Genomic DNA, 23,994 nt, shown 5'->3' with positions numbered 1-23,994 from the left:
CCCTCCATTTTCTCCCTCTCTGCCCAGATCTTCTCATGTTCACTAAGCAGCCACCATCTTTCCTGAAGGCAACGAGGCTTCAGCCTCATTGGCAAGTGTGGGAGATGGTGGCTGTGGGCAATCTTACTTCAGCTGCAAATACTACGAGGAATGGCAGATATCATTGTGAGGAAAACCCAAAGCTTCAGTTCCACAAATTACAATGCAAGACAGTGGGCAAAACTTCTCAAGAGTGAAAGCAGAAATAGTAAAAATCACCAAAACCCTTTAAAAGGATAAAGTACCTCAAGATGAAAAAAAGAAAAAAAGACTGATTTGGCAAAAATGCTGTTTTATGTAAGCAAAAGAGGCTTTGGGTAGTATGTTGAGTTACACATTAAAACACTCTGAATAACTGTCTAAATAAATGAATGAACATACATTTTGAACACCTGATATTGATATTCTACTAGAAAGCAATGTTTAGTAGGATTCTGAGATGACAATGATTCTAAACCAAAATGGAACTAAAAGACAACCTTCTTGATAAAACATGAAACCATCACCATGGCAAACACTGCTAAGGAACAACACAGTTCAAGATGACTCCTGCACTTTTCTATTTATGCAACCACTTTTGGCCTACTGCTCTAAAACATCATCTGACTTATATTTTTGTATTTTATTTATGACTAAAAAAAAAAAAAAAAAACCAGAGAAGAGCCTGACTCACTAGTCTTGGATTTGAAATTTAGTTTGAATTCAAACTTCATTACATTTCAGCTATTTTTTTAATCCCAGATTTGGTATTCTAATTGGGATCATTATAAATTGAGGTGATGGGGATTGAAGATTGTATTCAAAAGAAAACTGGCCTTATATGGCACCATTTTTTTGGGGGGAGGGGGAGAGTTAATAAATGTTCTTCCGAGTACTTTAGTTTATAAAGTGGCCTATGATGCTTTCTTGGTAATATACAAATAAAAAAACCCCACATTGATACAAAAAAAAAATCTAATATAGTGTCAATTAAAAGGCATCACCAGGTTTCACTCAGAATAGCCTTCAAGAGCTAAAGTCCTCTCCCTTAGGAAAAAACTGGGAAAAAAACAGTAGGCTTTGATGGGATAAATGAGTTGCTGAGTCAAGGGCTGCAAAAGGAAAGTGCTCTGACTCCATCAATCCCTTAATTATTTAAATCTTGAAGCTTTAGATAATAGCAGCAACAATAATCAATCATCTCTCCTATTCTCAGCTCTAGAAAAGAGGCAATCTCCAAGGTAGCCAGGATTTATACTGAATTGACATAGACCCATATAGATCATGAGCACCTTGAATTAGACTTGTAAAGACTCTGTGATCTAGTGCAGATGGAGCACTGCTCTAATATATTCCATGTGAAAAACCACGACGAAGCAAGCTGGAAGCCGCATTCTATTCATGCTAGTAAGAGGTTTCAAGTGTTGGCTCATGTTGAGTCCTTCACGCAGTAAGCTACTCTGGAGGTGACAAAATTAGGAAGCAATCAGGGTACAGAGGAGAAGTTCCAACCTCCTTCAATGAGGAAGATGAGTAAGAACAGTATTGGATACTACTTCCCTTTGGATATCTAAAATAGCTAGGATTGAGTAGGCCCTGTGACAGTGTTTGTTAACAAAAGATAACTCTTCCCGCAACTGAAAAGGTAGATATCTATCCATCTATCTATTACACCTTGCCCCAGACAACCAACATAACATCCCATCATGTCTGGATTCAGTTTCAGCAGCTAGCCCTTATGCAAACTTTATCACAGCAGCATTATGCGTACATCAAAAGGAAGATGGGTAGTACAGGATGAAAGTGTATCTCCTGTGAGAAAGCACTGAGGCATAATCACCCCAAATTAAGTAAACTCTTTCAGAGAAAGAAAGAATGGAGCAACTGGCACGGCTCCATCTATACCTGTCAGGGGGCAGTGAAGGAGGCACACAACACCTGCAGTGTACGGTCTTTCAAGTCATTTCTGAATACAATTCAAGTTGGCAGCTTTGACTGAAAAAAAAAATCTTAAGAGTTTGTATTCCACCTGTTTTTCTGACCCATCACAATGGCTGACAGACTTTCTTACAAAAATGTATAGCCACAATGTAATCTACAGGGTATATTTAGTGGATCTCCAGCCATGGCTGGGAAACATAAATACTAAAAATAAATAGTATCTTATTGGGTGGAGAGTGTGAAATCAAAGACAGAATGCGAAGAAAGAAACAAATATATAACATATAAAAGGTAGGCTAAACAAGTTATTTTCCTCCTAAATAAGCGATGACTAGATAACTTCATACTTGTTGAGGATAACTGAAACAAACAACAACATGAAAAAAGCGATAGACCTCATATTACGTATGCTGCCATTGAATGCCTTTTCAGTCAACCAGTTTTAACTACATTTGCGAACACTGTGGGTCAGCAGATGATGCAGCAATAGATTTCCAGATAACATCAATGGATGCAGAAAGAGATATATGGGACTTGGAACACATCACAGCACCAAGCATGCAAATAACAATACCATGTTTTCAGTTTAACCCACATAATGGAAAAGGTGAGCTGTAAAAGTGAAATTATCTTCACGTGTTCTCACAGGACTAACCCACAAGAAACCATAAATCACACACGAAATGGAAAAGGGCAGCAAACTGTCCTTCTGGTAAATACCTTAGCATCATATAGATTGCAAAAAAGGAACAGTTTACTGAAAAGATTAAAATAAATCAATACCTATAAATAATCTGCATATCCTGACAGTAGAAAAAAATATAGCAAGGAGCTCAGTGAACTGGACAATAACACTATCCTACAGAGGGATTACTTAAATGAGTTCAAGAGATTTGAACAATGAAACACTAACTATATAAAAATGGATAACCAAATGACAACAAGAAAAAGTTGTATGAAATGCTAGGAAAGCAAAAGTACAGGAAGTTCTAAACAGGAGAAATGATCAGCATAAATATCTACCTATAGTTTTCAAACATAAGTGATAGCTGAAAGGGAAACCACATTATGAAAAAAGAACAGTGCAAAAGGCTGGACTTGGACATAAACAATCACCATTAAACTTTGTATCCATTCCATTTCTGTGGTCTCTGCTATGATACTGACAATTATTGGAAAGATCAAGAACTACATATCACAGATGTGGACACAGAAAAGGTAGCAAATCACAATTAATTAAAACAAGCTCTCACCAATAACAAGAGAGGTTGTCAAATCTAAGACCAGAACAGACAAATCGAAGAGAAGACAAGTCAAACTAGCTTTATATGGTTTAACTAACAAAACAGGATCCATTTAAACGGAAAACAACAATGCTGTCTATCTAAAATATGGCAGAGTTGCATCTCCCTTGAGATCCTGCACTGTGGAAATCACAAAGTCTTACCAGAATGCTTGTGTCAACTATTTCAGATTTATTCTACCTGTGTCCATTTTTGAAAACTTAAGTTTTCATTTTTATGGAAGAACATATTTGAGTATTGCCTCCACTGCACAGTTTTCAGGACCTTAGCAGAGTAAACACAAAATGACAGCTGGACTTTGTACCATGTCCCACTGATTCACCACACTTTCCAATTTCTGGCATAGCACGCTTACCCCACAGCATGGGTAACCACAATGACGACATCTAGGGAAGCATATAATTTTGGAAAATCAAGCAGAATCAAAACAAATAAATAAGGAACAGAACCTCCACCTTGAAAGTGCAGCCAGAATGTACGAGTATATATAGTAATGAGACTACTCTGCTAGCTAAATACAGCTCATTCTTCTCTAGTACTTCAACCAGCATTGCATTGGAACATCACTTAATAACCACTACCCTCTCCCCTCTGCCACCCAATCTAAAATCGATACACTCCATCCTCACTGAAAGGAGATCAAAAAAGCATATTAATAGCTCAACCTTCTAGAATGTAAACCTGAGGGGTGGAGGAAGCTTTAACCTACACAGCGGAGAGTTCAGAACGCTCAAGGTAAAAACACCAAGGGAATGCACAGAAGAAAAGAAACAGCTCTGCAGTACTAAAAGAAAGAATACTCTGACCATTCCACCATACAGAACGTTTACTATGTATATTCAAGGGCATACGTGCAAGCATGATCACCTATTCACTCAAAAGATTGAGGATGCCAAGACAAAATGCAGAGAGAAAACTCCAGTTTGTACACCCTCCCAACACCAGAAGAAGCAGTGCTCCCACAACATGATTTGCCTGCTGCTAAAAGGAGGCAATGTTTTGCATGGTCCTGTAATTACTAGGGCTCTGGTTTTGTACCCATGGAAAAAGGCACACATGCTGTGTTGGGAGAAGAAAATGAACTGTGTATCACGGTCAGCATGATTGGGGAAAGGGCTTGGATGGAGGTGTGCGCGCCACTCAACAGCACAAAATGAGAGAAAACTGAATGCAGTATACAGTGGAAACCCAGGAGAAGGACTCAGAAGGGGTATGACAGACTGTTGAGCAGAAGGGAGGATATTAGTGATTGCACTTCGAAGGTACTGGAGGGAACAACTCAGTTATAAGTCTGACGAAAGAGAAGAAGGTTGAGATAATCAAGATGGAACAAGAAAGGTTATGAACATGTTCGTCTCAGGATTGAGAGGAAATTTCTGATTTTCTATACGTTCTTGAGGAAGCATCAGCAAGAATCACAGAGAAGGTATATAAGAAGAAACATTGGAGATGCACGCAGAAATCAGAAACTGTACAGGAAGAAAACAGATCAGCTGTAGACAAGTTGGTTTGTCCACAGTCAGCATGAAGGTTATAGCTCAATCCATGTAAGATGACAAGGCTGTCCAGAGATAAAGGACGTAGGCAAGTTAAGGACCCTGGAGAGCGCCCTCTGCAGGACCATGGGAAGGGGAAGAAGATGAAAACCAAAGTGAGGACTATGTCACAAAAGCCGAAGCAGAACAAGATGTCAAGCAGAAGTGGAGAGAACTCAGATCTGCTAATCTACATTATGGCTTCTGCAGTAATTAGGATATTACAGCACTGAAATTTAGAAAAAGAATGATTTCTACAGGTGTTCTTTCTTATTAACTTGACTTTGTTAATTGTTTTCAAAGTTCATACAACTATTGTACAATTCCCTTCTCTTTACCAATTCTCTGCTATTGTGTTTTTGAACTCCAGTTTTTCAATTTATTTAAAACAAATCAATATACAAATATTTATATCTTAATATTTCAGGTTCAGAAAGCTCAAACATCTTTCAGTAAACTACAAAAATGCAACTCCTGCTAATTGTAGTAGGCTTCCAGTCCACAATGCAGAAATTGAAGATTATCAGTGAATATATGCAACATAAAAGAGCATCTCAACATTAACAAAGTGTGAAATTAACTACAAAATACAAGATAAATCAGATTTTTAGCAAAGACAGATACTGCCACCAAATAAATGTAAATCAGTATCACAGGCACATTCAACATTATGTTAATGAATTGAAGGGAATTTTTTTGTTTTTGTTTGGAACAACAGTGCCACTCAGTGGATGGACGAGTACAGTGACTTAGTCAGCACTGGAAATGGAAACATTGCAGATGAAATCAGTGGGGGTTCCTTGACAGACCAATGATAATGCTGCAGGCAAAGAGATACTATGAGTTGCCATAGCAACTGTACCTTGGAGGGCTGTTAGATTCTGGGCAGGAACAGACATCTGTGCTTCGCTGCCTGTAACTACATCTCCTAGTAAATAAATAAAAACATCTTAGGATTTTTACAAGAATAAATACAATTCATTGACATAAGGTCCTTTAACTTGGGGTTCTCAGTGAAAGATGGAGACACTAATTACACACAAGAAACAATATGAAGCCAGTAAAAACAGCGGCTGAAAAACGTCTTAGAGTTGGCAAACATTCATAGGATGTTTTGGAAAATAAAGGTCTGTTATTTTTCTTTTTTTAAAATAAAGTCGATACACTGAAAAAACTCAACGTGAAGAGGTTTTTTTACATTTATCTATGAACTATTTTGCACAGTTAACCATAATTTGCTTCTGGCTCTTTGCAATGAAAGCATCATGCTGATACTAATGCACAAATTAATATGAGAGAGTTGTGCTATTATTGTGCCGTGCCAGAAGCAAAATATGTTTAGTTGTTTTAGGATACTGCTAATTTCACACATTTTTGTTGCTGGTTTTAATATGCATTTTCTTATTCATATATGGTGTTAGCAACACAGCAGTGAAATCAACAAAAAGTAGTAGATATTAGTTAGGCTGCAGTTTATCTATTCCTTACTATCTTGTGCTGCTTTGAGTAAGCACAGCTGCTGCCCTTTTTGCCCCAGAAACAGCATACTTGTTTTCTAGACATAATCAGCAGGGAGTTAAAGGATATAGTGAATTGAAACAGACTGTGTTGAGTGGAATGTCGTTAAGGGTACACTGAGTAATTATGTAGATCTTGTTGTGTTACTGCAGCTACTTCAGAAATGTAAACATGTAAAATAAATAGTAGCCCAGACACTCCTAATAGCTAATCATATTTTTACTGGTATTTCATTTTCAAATTGGTCATTTAATATGTGGTTGTGAAAAAGTTGCATTAAAAGCAAAAGCCTTTTCAATTCCAGGACACCCAAAGAAAACTGTATCTCCTACACGCCCAGCCTTTATGATCTACACTTCTGTAGACTGGCAACACCCGTGGTACAGCATCCCCGTGAGGTTCTTTGGCTGGAGCACTCACCGGGAAAAGCCAGCCCCCACTCAGAAACAACTTGTCCGCTCTTCTAGAGCACCTAGTGTGCTGCAAGCTGAGGGAGGGAAGGGCAGAAGCAGGGATGGGGGAGATCTCACGAGCAGAGGCATGGTGGCTGCAGAGCCCTGCAGGCAGTGGCATGTGAGAGGAATGCAGACCTGCTACCACAGGGCTTTGCGCAGTCCAGTGGGGCTACCATCTTGGGGCTCCACATCCACTCTGCTTCTTCCCCCAGAATCCTCCCCCGACCCCCGCATTAGGACAATGGTGGATCCTCTGCTGCTGCTGAAGCAGAGCCCAGCAGCCAGGAGCAGCAGTGAGGCTGGCACTGACATCCCCCTGGTCCAGCAAATTTCCTAGTCAGGGACCAGTCAGGTCCCAAGGGTGCCAGGCCAGGGAGGTACAACCTGTATTGTAGTATAAAAGACACACAAATAGATACAATCAATATCAGAGATATGAACTGAAGGAGAAACTCTTTTTCTACAAACACATGACCATGTGGTAATTAAAGAGTAAGTGGCTTCTGAACAAAAAAGAAGTCCTGTGATATGTAGAGGGCAATAACTCAACCAGATTTTTTGTTCCATTTTCAACATCACATTTATGTTCTTTTTAGGATAACAAGCTGTACACACAGAACACTTAATTCAAAATTTAAATTTGATCTCAACATCATTGAAGATCCTTTTCAGCAGGAAAAGGACAATATTTTAATTCACATGCTGTTAGCAGGCTATCTTTTACTGTAGTGCCGGGTAAATGCAGAGGGGTATCCATGTTAGTCCGTAGCTTCACAAAAAACAAGCAGTCTTGTTATACCTTATAGACTAACAAATTGTTAATCTTTAAGGTGCTACAGGACAGATTGTTTTTTGTAATGTTGAGTAGACTGGGTATGGTCAATTTAATATTAGCTGAATTGGACTGTTCAGTTAGGTGGCACCCTCCATGCTAGGATACTTAGCTCAACTATGATTTGTAACATAACAGACTAAACTGGAATCTGCAGATTTTATCAGCCAGCAGGTCTCCATTCATCTTGTTTAGCGCACACATTATCCCAACAAGAATTCAGCATGTTACAAAAACTTTAAAGTGAAGAAAGGACATAAATTACTGACAAAAGTCAGTTGCTAAAAATAAGCCCTCCACAACCCCCCATTATAAATGTAGTCTGAGTGACCTTCGCAGTGGAGAAAGTTATTCACTTTGTGAAGGAATGATGGTTCTTCATATGTCCCTATGAATATTCTGCCATTGAGGTGTCTGTATCTCTGCTCTGCTAACTGAAGAACTTCGGTAGCTATGTCCACTGGGCTTGCATGTGTGGGGTTCCTCCTTGTGTTGCACTACAAGGATACTTGTGTATGCGTCTAACCACCATGGTCACTTCCTTCTCTACTGCAGAGTCGCAACAAGGCATCTTAAATGGAAGGAAGGAAGTCAAGTTGTGGAGCACCCATAAAGACACCCATCTTGAAGAACCATCATCACTGCACAAAATGAGTAAGTACTACTACTTTGAGTAGAGTCCCTATGGGTGACTCCCAAGCAGTTCTCCCTGGCAGGTCTGGGATGTTCACCCATCCAGTGAGTTCTTGATCTTGGTAGGCAGTGATGGGTTTGTCCAGGTTATCCCTGTTTGTTCTGTAAACCAAACAGAGCCACAGCCTTAGGCAATCCACGTGAAGTCTGGAATGTAGAATCACCACCATGCCTGCTGCCATATGCCTGGGGGCCTGGAGTCAGCTTGCTATTGGCGGATGAGGCATGCATTAAGCCATGTCTGTAAGAGATAGTCTTTAAAGGGGAAGCCTTTGTTCTGTAGTGTGTCTTGGTCAGTCCTTTGAATTCTAGGCATTGCACTGATGTGAGCATTGAATCATGGCAATTCATCTGCAGGTCTGGTTTTGTAAACAAGTGTATCATGCCCACATTGCCTTGATGAGCCTTGTGAAGCATTCGGGCTCTGAGGACTGTCATCTAGGTAAGGACAGATCATTATCCCTTAAAGTCTTAAATAGATACAACTGGGAGAAAATTGAAAAATACTCTTGGGGGGGATGGAAGTATGAAGGAAAGGACCCTGTAATACTAATGGTAATTTCCCCAAGTGAATTGGAGGAAATGTCCACGGGCTGGCAGTACTGGTATGTGACAATGGACATCCTGTAGGTCAAGGGCTGAAAACCAATTTCACAGTTCCAGTGACCAAATGATCATTGATCACGTGCCAATGTTGACTCTCTGAGCTTTGAGGAACTTGCTGAGTGTTCTGAAGATGGGCCTCCAACCACCCTTCCTACTGGGTATCAGAAACTACCAAGATTTGAAACTCTTGCCTCACAGATGTTGCCATACTGGTTTTATGACTCTTAACTGCAGGCTCAACCCATCTCCTACTGTAGAGTAAAGTTCCATGAGAAGAGTCCCAAAAGCGGAACAGGGAAAGATGTTGTGGAGGAGGTAGAGAGGCAAAGTGGATGAAATATGTGGATCTGATGATCTCTAGAGCTCATATGTCCAGCGTTATGAGCTCCCAGGCACTGCAGAATGCTGCCAAATATATGCAGTAGTATTGGGGAGTATTCTTGTGATGCCTCAACCTGCCTGTCAAAAGTGATGAATAGGAGCATATGGTTGAGGCAAGGACTTAAAGGCTTTTGTTTCAATAACTTTTCCTTTTCCCTCCGGGGCTGTGACAGGAATTGAGACAAATAAGGCCTCCCTTGGTATTGAGGGCTAAAGTATCTCTATTGCTCCAGTGTGCAAATTCCCAGTGATGTGAGTGTGGCTCTGGAATCCTTCAAGGAGTGGAAAGAGGCATCCCTCTTCTCAGTGATGAGCTTCACCCCCTCCAAAGGGAGGATGCCCACTGTGGTCAATAATTCCTCCAGGAATCCCAAGAAATGAAACCATATGGCCCATATTACGATTGCAGATATGGAGGTTATCCTAGCAGCCATGTTAGTGAGGTAAAAGGATGTTTCTACCACCAATTGCCTTTCCTGGATGACGGCCTTGAAAGAATCTCTGGCATGCTCCAGCAGCTTATCAGTAAAGTAACACAATTTGCTATAATCCACGTACTTGTATTTTGCTGAGAGCAGCTGGTAGTTGGTAATTTGAAACTGTAAGGTAGCTAAGACGTACATCTTTCTACCAAAGAGACTAAGGTGTTTCCAGTGTCTGTTGTAGGTGTTGTCTTCAAATGGTACTGTCGACCACATTTTGAAAAAAATGGAAGTAATCCACCATGGAATGCAGTGATGGCATGACCGCTTGTCCAGCAAAAACAAAGATATAGCCCTGGGTGGGATCTCCTATATATCTATTTCTTGCTCCTCCCTTTCTTGGTTACTGATGCATGTGATGATGTAGCTGAGAGCGCTTGACTGGGAGACTTTTGAGTGATACCCAGTGCCCTCAGGGCAGGTTGTTGGTGCACCATGCAGAGGTGTCAGTATGGCCACTGTGTTGACTTTGGGCTTAATGGAGATGCTAATGGATGAACATACCAAGATGACGGTACATTCTCAGATCCTGTTGATATTGGGTCCCATAGGAAGCTGAGGAAGAGTATACAGAAACTCCATCTGATGCACTGCCCATTCCCTAAACTGACATTAGAGGGCATGATATGATTGTGCAGAAATAACCCTTGGTCAGCTATCACTCAGAGCTGTGATCTCGGTTCCAGGAGCTTCCAATATAGCCAGATCACTGGCCTAATGGAATTCTGCCTTTACTGAGTATCCCAGCATGCGTGGGCATGCCAAGAAAGATGGGGCCCTCACCCATACTGATCTCCCCGATGCCACCACTGGTACCAACAACAGCTCATGTCCTGTGAGCATCTTAAGGTATTTGTCACTGTCTCTGTAGCAAAGATTCAGTGCCCATGACCAAAGGGTTTGTGGGCATATCAAAAGTACTGGACACCAATGATTGCCATAGGGGGAAGGTGCTAGATGATCCCGGTACTGGCAGTGCCAAGGATACTGAATGTGATAGTGATTACTTTTGGACATCACTGGGCTCTGACTGGCCTTTCTGCCTTTTTTTTTAAACTTGGGAGAGGAGCTCCTGTACTGTTTCTTTGACCTACTGTCCCTTCAAGTTGAAGTTTGAGGGGATGACTCAGGCCCACCAGAGGGCTGGGATCATACAGCCATTTAGATAAAGATGATCTTCTGGTGGAGATTTCTGTCCTTCTGAAATCTTGGTCACAGCTGCTGGCGGAGGGAAAACTTTAATTGGAAGTAGCCCTGATAAGGGCAGCTAATGCAGTGGGAGCGCTAGTCTGAAACTGGGATTGTCCTGCTGCAAGTGCACTGCTTCTAAATGCCTGGAGATCCAGCATACCCTTGGTTCAGGGGTGTCCCCCCACACCTGGAATCAACATAAGAAGAAAGTCTTTTCTTCCTTTCTTCTTCTCCTTTTTTAAGGGCATGTGCAAATAAAAATCAAATAAGGCTACGGGGTTTCTAAAAGTAAAAATGGGAAAAGAGCTCTAATGATCTGCTAATGGACAGCCAAAGGTTCTATCTCTAGCCAGCGGCAGCTGAGAAAGAATTGAGGATGTTTAGCCTGCCTGCACTGGCTAGCCTTCTGGGGCAGCACAAGGAAAGACAGCATACATGTGGGCCAAATGGACATAGGCACCCGTGAAAACAGTAAGCAATCTGTTTTGCCCACCATGTTACAACCCACTCTGCATTAATGTAAATGAACAACTTAACTTAGTTTTTTAAAAAAACTAGGATAGCCATGATCTCTGAAAACCAGACATGCACCATTCAGATTTACAAAATAGTGTTTTGTTTTCATAAATAAGCCGCATACTGCCCACCTCAAGGTACATGAGCTGATAAAACTAACAGTGGAATCGATGTGCACAAATGTACCCAAGAGACCACTCATGGACCTGTTATAGCTGATCTAAAGCCTCCAAATTAGCAGCTATCTATATAACTAGTTCTCCCCACACAGTGGCTACATCTACCCTGAAACAAAACTTTGAAATGGTCATGCAAACGGCCATTTCAAAGATTACTAATGAGGTGCTGAAATGCATATTCAGTGCCTCATTAGCATGCCGCTGGCCGCGGCTCTTCGAAATTGCTGCATTTCGCTGCTGTGCGGCTCGTCCAGACGGGGATCCTTTTCGAAAGGACCCCACCAACTTCGAAATCAGCAGATAGGATTAAGGGGATTTCGAAGTTAGCAGGGTCCTTTCGAAAAGGACCCCTGTCTGGATGAGCTCCGCGGCAGCGAAACGCAGCAATTTCGAAGAGCTGCGGCCAGTGGCATGCTAACGAGGTGCTGAATATGCATTTCAGCACCTCATTAGTAATCTTTGAAATGGCCATTTCAAAGTTTTGTTTCAGTGTAGACACGGCCAGTGTGTCAGAACCATGAACAGCACAAGACTGTACGCACTACTTCAAGTGCAGGTCTCTACTGGACTCTGGGCTGGATCATGAGAGAGCACCAGATAGTGGAAGTGTACTGAGAACGTTAGGGAAGAAAAAGGAAGAAAGATATGGATGTGTATAAACAAAGACTAAACCTCCAGTCCTACAAATGCTCATGAATGGCTTAATTTTGTGCAGTTGAATAGTTCCCCTTACACCAGTGTGCCCATTTGTGTAATTATACCTGTGCACAGGTGTCTGTTGAATTACAGCCTAAGAGTAGATGTGACAGAGAAAAACTATGCATGGTAAAAAGAAACTGAAGAATGATACAGTGGTGAGAACTAGGAAAGAAAAAGAGAAAAAGTTGAAGCAAAGGGAAGAAGGCATATCCAATACCTCATCTGCTACATCCCATTTACTGCTGACTTCCAGTAAGCCCTTATAAAATCCTCAGGCTACCTTGAGTTTATACCACAATAAATTACAAATAAACTTTAAAAATAATCGGTATAGTCTTAAACCATTATGTTTTTGTAAATACTAGCAATATCTCTGCTTACATGAGAGCAGAAAGATCATAGGTAAAAAGGTACCTCAACTCTCCTTTCTTTCACAATTCTAATAAACGTAAAATGATCTTTTCAGTTATAAAAATAAAGTGATGTGGCTGGATAGAGCAATGTCTCAAAGGAGATAAGGAATCTGCTTTCATCAGAAAATATATGAACTTTCTTTTTGTGGCGGTAACACTTAACACCCTTTCAGAGACATGACTTTACATTTCTATAGTCAGTTGGATTTGGTTTCTCAAAAACTAAATGCAGCACTTTCAGTCTCAATTGCTTGCCAGAATTTAAAATTACCAAATCATCTGTAGCTTACCAAAGGAAAAGGGAAGTAATATACTTAGAAAAACAAACGGTACAGTCAACTAATACCCAGAAATAGCAATCATAGCTTTTCTCATCACCACACACAGTAAAATAAAACAAAACAAAACAAAAAAACTACACAGACTTGATTTCAGGTCTTGTTGGTCTTTAAATCACATCTAGTGGTGCTATAAAACCATAAGCAGAAATCTCAAACAAGCATAAGTGAATGACAGAATCCTGGGCTAAAGAAAAATACCAGTTACAGAGACACAAATATTACCCTTTATTATACTGGAATGGTACAGTTGTCAACACAATGCATGTGTAACACCGATAGGCCCAGGTTGCCAGCACCAGGGATAGAACCTGCAAGCATAGGGCCTAAAGCCCTGCACTCTACCATGTGAGCTAAAGGCCAACTAGCTCTCAGCTGAGGCTGTTGAGCAGAGACTTCACTCACCCCAGATGAGGTCTCAGTGCCTCTGGGTACTACACATGCATGCTGTATACTATTGAAGCATAACTAAGATTTTTCCAACTATGAAGTTCCCGGTGACCACACTGGTTCTGGATCTCTAAACTTGCATCACTACTATGTTTCTCAATAACAGTACAGTGTGTAAATCCCTCTACTGCTACTTGTGCAAGACTTTGTAAATAATCATTGTATGGTAACTTTGTAATAACTATCGCATGAGTACAGATTTCTCTGCCCTGACTGACATCCCTCTACTCCTAAAATCTCTGTTCAGACTAGTAACTGTGTTTCAGATGGCGTTTTTACAACATCATGGCTAATATGGGATGTAGCATGTTGTAAAATTCTAGCGTAGACAATGCAACCCCTGGATTCATGAAATCTAGATATAACTACAGCTTGTCCCTGTCTACACTAGGATTTCACACTGTGTTAACTATCATGATGTAGAAACTCACCTTTTTCCCTATTGTGCACATCCCCAGTGTTTTCAAGCTGTTTCAGTTCATTTGCTCATTTTGTCAGATGAAGGCAACCTCCAAAATTTACAAGGACCTCACTTTATTATCACCCTGCCCCACAAAAAATGGGACAAATAAAACAAGGCTGTGAAATTGCTGAAAGCAGAACATTATTTTTAAAAAGGTTACAAAAAAAAACCAGTCATTGGAATGGTTTCCCTCCGGGCCTCAATCTGCTTCCACTGAGTGAATAGGAGTTTTATCAAGGATTCAATAAGAACATGACTGGGAGTCTGACATTTCTACCTGTGAGTCAGGTGGGACGCTGCTTCAGCTGAGAGACATGAAGGAATTAATTGGTTTTCGGTTTCTCCTTCAGCTCATATACAACTGCAATCATGCAAAGACCTTCATTTTCACATATTGTAGAGCCTTCCTTGAGTAGCTTCTGCATGGCCCCGAGTATGCATTGGGGTTGCAGAGAAACTGAATAGTTGGCCCCTGTGCTGGTACCAAAAAAGGTGCTTCAAATTGCTGTGTACTTATGCAGGAAAATCCGGGCTACTGTGATTGACCTTTAGGATTCTTCTCTACCCCTGGTCACATGATGCCTGATAAAAGGCTAGAATTGGCTCACCATGATTCTTGATATGGCAGGGGACAAGGAGCAAGAAATCTGAGCCACAGATGTGCAAAGTGTTATTTTTTGCATTACTATTTTCCTCCCCATATATTGTCAGCTCTCACCAAAATGCAGCTTCTTACAGTGGGGCTCAGGAGAACCAACATCAGCCTTCAAGCTTATTATCCACTACAACATCCTTGGAGGTAATTAGAAATTAATTTACATACTCTTGTCTTACAACAAATGTTATCTCCTTGGCTGCCATTAGACTAGCAGAAACAGAATTATGTTTCCTGTCCTGTGGTTGAGCTTTTGATCACTCACTTTTTTTTTTTTTTTGTTTCTTGTAAAACAAATTAAACTGAGAAATGTAAGGAAATAGAAACATTCCAAGCCTCAAGATAAAGCCTCAAGATAAAGTGACCAGCATCTGAAGAAGTGAGTTAACTCACGAAAGCTCATGCTCTAAACTTTTCTGTTAGTCTATAAGGTGCCACAGGACCCTTCGTTGCTGCTACAGATCCAGACTAACACGGCTACCCCTCTGATACAAGATAAAGTCAGTATTTCTTAAAAGGTGTATGTGCTCCAGGTGTAATGCCAATGGTCAGAAGCAAATATTTATGCTATTAACTGTAATCAAAATCAGACATCAGAGGAAGTTAACTATGAGGAAATTTATACAGCTAAAAATGTTACATTAGCTATGTAAGATACAGCGATGAAAACAAACCTAGATGAACAGCTCAGGTTTAATCTTTGGTTGTTTTATCCACTATTTCCTCCATAAATATTTCTTGCTCATTTTAAAAGATAAAAAAAAAATTATTTTAGTATGTTCTCTACAGCCATAATTTCAAAACTGAATCTCATCAAGGTCTCATGGAGGTGCAATCATACCACAGCAGATGGAAAATACCTCCAGGTTTACCAACAAGTTGACTCTTTCACAGTTAAAGAAATGTGTATTTAAAGAAATATTAGATAAAAATCAATATAAAATATTTCATTCTGTTGAGCCAAAATTTAGATTTGTGGAACTCTGTGCCACATCTGGAATTGTTTCTTATCTCTCATTTTTACCTTTGCTCAGCTGAACTGGCATGCTTTCCGATTTCATCATTCTCTGCTGTTGCTGCTGTGCCTGCAGGTGTTGGTGCTGGAGGGTCTCCATTGTGCTCCTGATGGGCATTATAGCAGAAGGAAAGTTGCTGCTGCTAGCACTAGTAGCTGGGCCTATAGGGCTACCTGAAGCCATGGCTGGGGCAATCAGCTTTCGACCAAAATTAAGTAAGCTATTGGAGACTTTATTAATGTTCAATGGAGTAACCTTTGCACTGGCACTGCAAAAATAATATGGAAATGAAAATATCACAATCATTAGTAATTTTCAGGACATAATAAACATATACAGTGTTTTACAAAGAGTGAAAAAATCTTCTAAGTCACAAGGACATTGCACATATAGGATTTTACCTACACACGTGAATTTGAGCATAAATCCAAACACAGTGTCAACAGAAGTGAAATGCTGAGAATATTGTAAAGTGGGTGGTTACAATGGAGTTTCATATAACTGAAAACTTTATAATGAAAAGAGTATCCATACGCTGTCATATTCCCACCCATACTGAATGCTGTAGTGTGTTGCCCAAATGACCACCGTTACATTATGGAGCAAGGATAATTTATGAATTTTTATGGCACCCACAGACTTTTAATAAATCCAGGCCACACAAACTATGGTGGAGAAAATGTTTTTCCCCCAGAATGGGGCTTTGAAAACCAACGCCATAGTGCCAACCAGTGGTCCCGGAGCCACATAGTTTGATAACTGCTGTTTTATCTGAGGAAAACATCAACTTAAGTATGAATGGTGTGCAATTTGAATTTCTTTAAAGCAGCTATAATTCTTGGGAATTTAGGTATAGGATGTTATCCCTTTGAATCACATTAGCAAATGACAGTTTTCTTTTGCTTCCACCCAATATAATCTCACAAATTGATTAGCCGCAGATAATCCTGGCTCAAAAAAATGGCTACTCATCTTTATAACTGTTATTTGTAACAGTAACTTTGTAACTTCCTTTGTAACTGTTATTCTTCGAGATGTGTTGCTCAGATCCCTTCCTATCAGTGCACGCACTGTGTACAAAATTGTCAGAAACTTTTACCCTAGCAGCTACCTGTTGGTTTGGCTGTGGAGCCACCTGGAGAGGTGCTCTATATAAGATCCTGCCAATCCGACCCCTCCTCAGTTCCTTCTTGGCATCTGTTCTGAGAGATGGGAAGGAGGGCGGGTATGGTATAGATATGAGCAACAAGTCTCCAGGAACAACAGTTACAAAGATGAGTGCTTGCTCAAGTCAATTCCAACAACAGTAAACGCTTTCATATTCAGCAGCCCCAGGACCGGGAGCTTGTTGGATATTCAAATTTTCTGGATAATAGAGAGGCAACCTAGCAATGGATAACACCGAAGAACAATAAAATCAGATATTAAGAAACAAAAATGTATGCAGAATAATTTACCAACAGCAGTAGTACCGTACTCTGTAAGCTTATACCATATTTATTTGTATTTACTTTCACTATACTGTACATATGAAAAATGTAACTAAAATTTACTTATTGTAAAAATGCTGATTATTTGAGAGTTCTAGATGATAGAATGCTAGATATGAAAGAGTTTACTGTAGATGATTCACAAACCTTACCCAGTGTGTGTGTGTGGTAGTGGTGGTGGTCAGAGTCAGTGAGCTGCTAACTGGAGGACTGCCGCTGTCTGTATTGCAACCACAACTGTCCTATATTTGGTAAAGATGGAGGACCCATGAACAGCCCAAAGGGGGGGTGGGGCAAGAACCGATAGAGGATGTCCTTTGCCATAAAATGAAGGTATCTCCAATGAGATGTCTTTATGGTTATGTGAAAATAAGCGTCCTTCAAATTGAAGGCAGTATACCAAACTCCAAGATCCAAAGACAGAATGATGGAGCTCAGGGAGACCATATAGAACTTGTGGTTGGAGATGAACTTGTTGAGATCTCTGAGGTCCAGAATGGGCCAGAGGTCTCCCTTTGCTTCGGGAATGAGAAAGTAACAGGAGTAGAAACCCCTCAATGAGGTCTGCTGGAGAGGAAGTGGCCTGTCTGCAACAGCTTGCAACTTTTGGATCTTCACTTCAGGGAGGCTCCTGGTGGCATCGAAGGTGTCCAAGGTGTAGAAGATTATGACCCCCTCTGCCTGGAGAATCTAATACTACCAGCCTTGATTCCCTGTACGCAGAGGACAGTGGCATGGTCTATGACAGAGGAGACCCTTTGGTCAGCTTGCCAGGCCTTGCTGGAGAGTGGGAATACTACGAGGTTGCTGAAGGGTTTGGCACTGGGAAGCAGTGCTGCTGGGGCTGCTGCAGTGAGTCCTTTCCTGCACCAGCGCTGGGACCACTGAAGGGGCACTGCTGACTGTTGCACTCAGCACCAGATATTTCAGCCACAGGGGTGACTCCGTGCGGAGTTATTTGTGATGAAAAGCCTTCCTGCTTTCTGGTACGTGGTTTGAATGACTTGCAGATCCTGCATTTGTCTGACTCGAGTCTCCCCCAGATACCAAAGATGGGAGTCATGGTAGTCACCAGTGGGCAGAGGCTTAGTATGGACACTGCACTGCTTGAAACTTTGGAAATTGGGCATGCTGCCTGCTAATAGCTAACCTAACTTGACTATGACAAACAGCTAACAACTAACAACAAGAAGAATCAAACAAGCTTTCTACAGAAATAATAGGGACACATGGAGCGCTGAAGAAGCAAGAGAACCAGAGTTCTCACACAGTCACTTGTTGGAAGGAGGAGCTCAGGCACGGTTGGGTCAGCTAGGATATATACAGAGCACTATACTGGTGTCACTCCAGGGGGCTCCACAGCTGACTTGATGGATAGCTGCCAGGGTAAAATTGTTCAACAATTGTGCATGTAGGGTGCATAAACCTAACTGGAAATTACATGAGCAAGTACTCAAAGAAGAATAATGATTTCAGTATTGGATCTACATAAGATAAAGTAATCCTCATTTCTGTTACCTTTTGGTTTTAAGTACAATGCCCATTTTAACACACTTTAGTTAAGCATACCATGAAGAATAAGGAAATGCGTTGAACAATTTAATCTCTTCAAAATAAAGGAGAAAAAAAAAGCAGCTCCTAATTCCCAGTGAAAGTGTTAAGAAGACCCAGAGATAAAGTCATTTCTAGTTGACCAGACAACTGATATTCAATCTGATAAACGATCAGGGTGTTCTTTGCAGGAATATTAACATCACAGAAAACATCAATATTTTGTTTTTAATCAGTTTTTCTTAACCATGACCTATATGGCTATACTAAAGAATCAGAACAATACATTTAAACAAAAGATTAAAAATTACCCTTAATTATTGTACAAAATAAAGGTCTGCACTATTTTAGTGAAATATAAACAAAGTAAGAATGAATTACTATGGAATTTGAATGTGTCTCAGAATATTATCCAAATTTTTAGTTTACTTCTTAAAACCTTCTCCCTCTTTACCTCCAGAATGAGTTTCTATGGAGACTTTTTACAAAGAAAGTCTAAGCTCAGCTTCAAACTGCTTAAATGCTCTTAGACTCCAAGTTAGAGATAAGATTAAAATTGCACAGTGGAGCATTCTGCCTACTTGTGGACCTTCATCCACACCTTTGAGTCAGAAAGATGAGGGCTAAGAATTAGTCACAGATTTCCAGAAAGAATCTCAATAATGAGAATCCTGCTAAACCGGCACCAAGCCTTGTATACTGCCATCCTTGTCTCTGGCTACAGCTACACCCATCATCAGACTCTTGTGGAACCTGGAAATAAGCTTATGATGTTCTCGGGCAACAATGAGGTACAATTCCGTCCTTTTTCTGATTCAGATGAGGATTGGTTACATAGTTTCAAACATCTGGCAGGATTCAAGACTCTTATGAGCTGACCTTGCTTTGTAACTATCACCTTAGGACACAAACACAAGTCAAAAAATTATGCTGGCATGTCATCGGCTTGCCACGAAAAGCTGAGTGGAGTTATGCAGTGTTTTCCTTAAGTTGCAGTTTCAGGTAATAAAAGCAATGACAGGTGATTAGGTCTGCAGCAGGAGATGTTCTGATGGCAGATTGAAATTCAGAACAATAAGGGAAATACACGTATTTCCTACCACCTGAACTAGTATTTTAAACTTATATACCAATACAAAAGATGACTACAACCATTAAGTATGGATCAATGTCTGTACTGGAACCATCAAAATGTACCAAACATGTACAACAATTACAAGAAAGATAAGGACAGATTATATTATGGAGTTATTAGCAGATGCATTTAAAAGTAAGACATGCATTTAAAAACATGAATGTCAAGATGATGTGAATCCCACCTATTAAGCAAACAACTTTGTTTCATCACAATAAGCATCATTGATCTTGACTATGAATGGTACACTTTTAAACAAGATGATTCAATCTCCACACTTTTCTGCTAAGATGAAAATGTTTTGTTTAAAAAAAGCCTTATTTTGTCAGTAACGCCATTAAAAAGAAAACCCTACATGAATGACACATTTAAAAATTTTAAAAGAGCAATAAATAACAATTTGTAAAGAATTTTAAATACATCATAGACTGAGAAATTAAAGATAAAAACCTATTTAGTTATCAACACCATTCTTCTGCTCATTCCAAAGGCAATGGTGTATTTTTGACTGCTTTGTTCAGTATATTTTTAATGAGTTCACCACTTCCTTTGAGAGTATATCAAAGTACAATACTTTTGAGACAATCCAGCATCAATATTCCTTTTGTTGAAATCCATTCCTGTTCTACCCTCCTTGAGCTACTCTAAACTGCTGCAATGAAGTATATGCCCACTAGCAGTTTAGTTGTCTTGATTAGTAGTTTTAAACTTTCATTATGTGTCATTCTAATAACCCTTAGCTGCTTTTGGTGGGGGGTTGGACTCTATGACCTCCAGAGGTCTCTTCCAACCTTCTGAGTCCACGAATATTGACACAATTGTGATATAACTAAAGCACTAGGCTACGATTCAGTATTCTCAGAGTATTTCATCATTACTATATAGTGGTAAGAAAGTACCTCACTGAAGCTATGTCTACACTAGAACGTTTTATCAAGAAAACTCGCGGCATGTCCACACTAACAATGTATATATTCCAGTATATTTCTCTGGGAAGTCATCTTTCTAACTTTCTTAACAGAACAAATTATGACATAGCACAGTGATGCTGAATATCACATTTTGATATAACAGTGCCTTTGTCACTTCTTATTACTTGATACCATACTATGGCAGAGGGAGAACCTAGGAAAAATGGTTTTAATATGTTTCATGTTTTTCTGGTTTCTTAACATTTAAAATTCCTTGCACATTGCAATTTGACACTGTATTATGGAGAAGAGGTATGTGAGAAATGGTACACACAGCCCTTTTATTTCTTGTACAATAATTAAATTAGCATTGGCATGGCAGCACATTCCATAACTGCAATTCCATATAAAAAATGTGCAACCTATGGGATAGCAATTTATTTCAAGTCTGATAAAAAATACTAATATTAATCCCATCCTAGAATTTTTAAATTTGTAAATTTTCTGAGACTATGATTATTCTAAGACAACAGCTTTTTGGCCACATAGCACTAAAAACAGGGGTATTACAAATGCAGCTTTATATTTTATTGGATCAAACTGTGCTTTTCCTTACCAGGAAAGTAGACTCCTTGACCTGAATTAAATAAAAGCATGAGTAAGGGAAGCAGAATTTGGCCTTCTAGCCTTTGAATGGCGATTGTTTGGAAACTGATTTAGATTTCAAGTGCTTTGAGGCATTTTATGCCATATGATAGTACAGTAACGGAATTTGAATTGCTGGTTTAACCAAGGATATGTTTTAAAACTGGTTTAACTGAACTGGTGCATACCACAGTGTGGGAATTCGTCACTCAGTTTAAAAGTAAGATACATTCATAGAAGCTGAGGCAGATTTACTGAAGAATGTCTACACCAGACTTTAGCAACCTTTCCAAGGTGGAGTGCCAATATTTGACCTTTTGACCTCTATGTATGGTCTGAGTGACAGTGATACTTTATGAAGTCACTAATAGTCCTATTTATAATAGCTTTATTAATAAATAAATTAAGATGCAGAACTTCACTGTTGAGGTGGTGGTTAGTAGCATTAGATGCTCTTTTGCTAATCCACAGGTTGCATATCTTTGACACAGTTGCAGCTGCACAAGGGAAGGAGGGGTGGGGCTGAGCTCCTGCCTCGTGCACCGATGTAAATTGGCTTACGTACCACTCCTGGCACCCATGCCTGGGGTTGCTGACCGTTGATCTACACAGTGGTTTATACCAGTTGAACTACATCAGTTTTAAGCCAGTAAAAGTGTATACAAGTCTCATGGAAGACAGTGTGCAAGCTAGACTAAAACTGAGTGTGGAGAGAGGATTCAAAAATTAATTTTTCATCATTAATGAAGACAAGTGCAAAGTATTATATTAAGAAAAAGCAAATACGGAAACACAAAATAAGGAGTAACTGGTTAGGCAATAGTTCAACTGAAATGAGTCCAGGGTCACACAAAATTAAAAATTCCATGAGTTAACAATATGAAGGAGTTGCAGTGAAGGCTAACATCATTCTGGGGTGTACTAACAGGAGTGTTATATGTAAGACATAGGAGGTAACTGTTCCACTCTACTTGGCACTGCTGAGGCCTCAGATGCAAAGCTGTGCAGTTCCAGAAGAGACACTTTAAGAAAGACATGGACAAATTCTCCTAGAGGGAGTCCAGAGAAGAACAAGAAAAATGAAAAAAATATATAGAAAACCTGACCTATGCAGAAAGGTTAAAAAACATTGGGCATGTTGCAGAGAAGACTGAGGAAGACCTGATAACAATCTTCAAATATGTTATGGGCTGGTACAGAGAGGATAGTGATCAATTGTTTTCCATGCCTATTGAAGTAAGAAAAGAAATAACACGCTTAATCTGAAGCAAGGGACATTCAGGTTACATATTAGGAAAAAACTCTCTCCCTTGAGTTTTTCCATTACCTACCTACCTATATCTGTATCTATATATAAAGATAGTTAAGATAGAAGGTTAGGTTCTGGAATATTTGTCTATGATACTATAATGTTTATGTGTTTCATGTAATGATTGTATAATTCCTCCTGTTTTGGATCAAAACAACCTGCAAAATAATAATTATTTTTTGAGTAAGGTATCAATTAAAATATAATATATATGAAAGCCTCTTACCGGGTTTTATTCATCAGGTCTGCTCCACGTGCTTTGTAATAATCTAAATTTTGTTGGAATTGGTATGTCACTGGTCTTGGATTTTTCTAGAGAAAAAAGTTTTAAAATGTTTTATGTCAGAAAATATTTAATAAAAATTAGGCATCAATATCTTAATAAGAAAGCTCAGGTGAGATTAAATTATTAAGGATTATGCATTAAAAATTCTTTTATTTTTCCCAGGATCATAATTAATAGAAGTGAGAATAGTATATTAAAAAGGAGAAAAGCCAGACTGGAAGTATTTCAGATTCCTCTGTTGCCATCTGATGATGTTAAGACTGTTCCACAAATACCGTAGCTAAACATGTTGTACCTCTCCAACATGTAGAAAGGGGACTGAGCCACAATGTTGGAGTTTGGGTCTGAACGTTGCCAATATCCGGGGAAGTTCTATTTCAAGATAGTTTTGAACCTTCTCTAGTTCTGACTATGGACGTGTATCACCAAAATATCTGCTTAATGAGTGATCATATTAAATAAACAATTACTAACAAGGACAAACTATAGTTTTTAATTTAAAATCTACATACCAACTTGTTACTGAACATTTTATTTAAAGAATGGCTTAATGTCGGAATTATGTTTTGCTGCAAATCTAATATATCCACTAGATGGCACAAAGAATCTTCTTCCCCTCAAACTTCACAATATTCAGAATCTAGGCCTCAAAGTCCATTACACAATCCTGTACACTATTAATGCTGAAGTTAAGAGTTTGTTTGTTAGTTTCTATTTTCATTTCAGCAAAACTAATTTATTGGTACACATTGTCTTAAATAGGATTGAAATTACTTATTTTTGGACTTAACATTCTATGCAATACTGAAGAACTTATACCATAGAATTATGTACCAAGGAGTCTAATTATACTAATTTAACACAAAGGAATAATGTTTGATGGTATAAGGTGCTATATAAATATGCATTATTAAAAATAAATTGAATATGCATCCAATTAAACAGAAGTACAGCTTAGCAATTTTAGATAAATACTCATCAA

At 39.4% G+C, this 23,994-nt stretch overlaps 1 protein-coding gene across 1 annotated transcript in view; it reads right to left on the bottom strand.

Annotated features, from left to right (window-relative positions):
* TBC1D5 (TBC1 domain family member 5) overlaps positions 1–23,994 on the bottom strand; it is a 560,176-nt gene that overhangs the window by 77,098 nt on the left and 459,084 nt on the right. The window contains exons 19-21 of the mRNA XM_074984496.1: positions 22,953–23,038; positions 15,694–15,953; positions 5,661–5,726 (exon numbers count right to left, since the gene is read on the bottom strand). Coding sequence (XP_074840597.1) covers positions 5,661–5,726; positions 15,694–15,953; positions 22,953–23,038 — 412 coding nt within the window. The remainder of the gene's footprint in view (positions 1–5,660; positions 5,727–15,693; positions 15,954–22,952; positions 23,039–23,994) is intronic.

This window comes from Carettochelys insculpta, chromosome 2, assembly GCF_033958435.1.
Source record: "Carettochelys insculpta isolate YL-2023 chromosome 2, ASM3395843v1, whole genome shotgun sequence".
NCBI classification, from domain to species: Eukaryota; Metazoa; Chordata; order Testudines; family Carettochelyidae; genus Carettochelys; species Carettochelys insculpta.
Note: the sequence above shows the minus strand (reverse complement) of the source record. Positions and strands in the feature narration are given on the sequence as shown.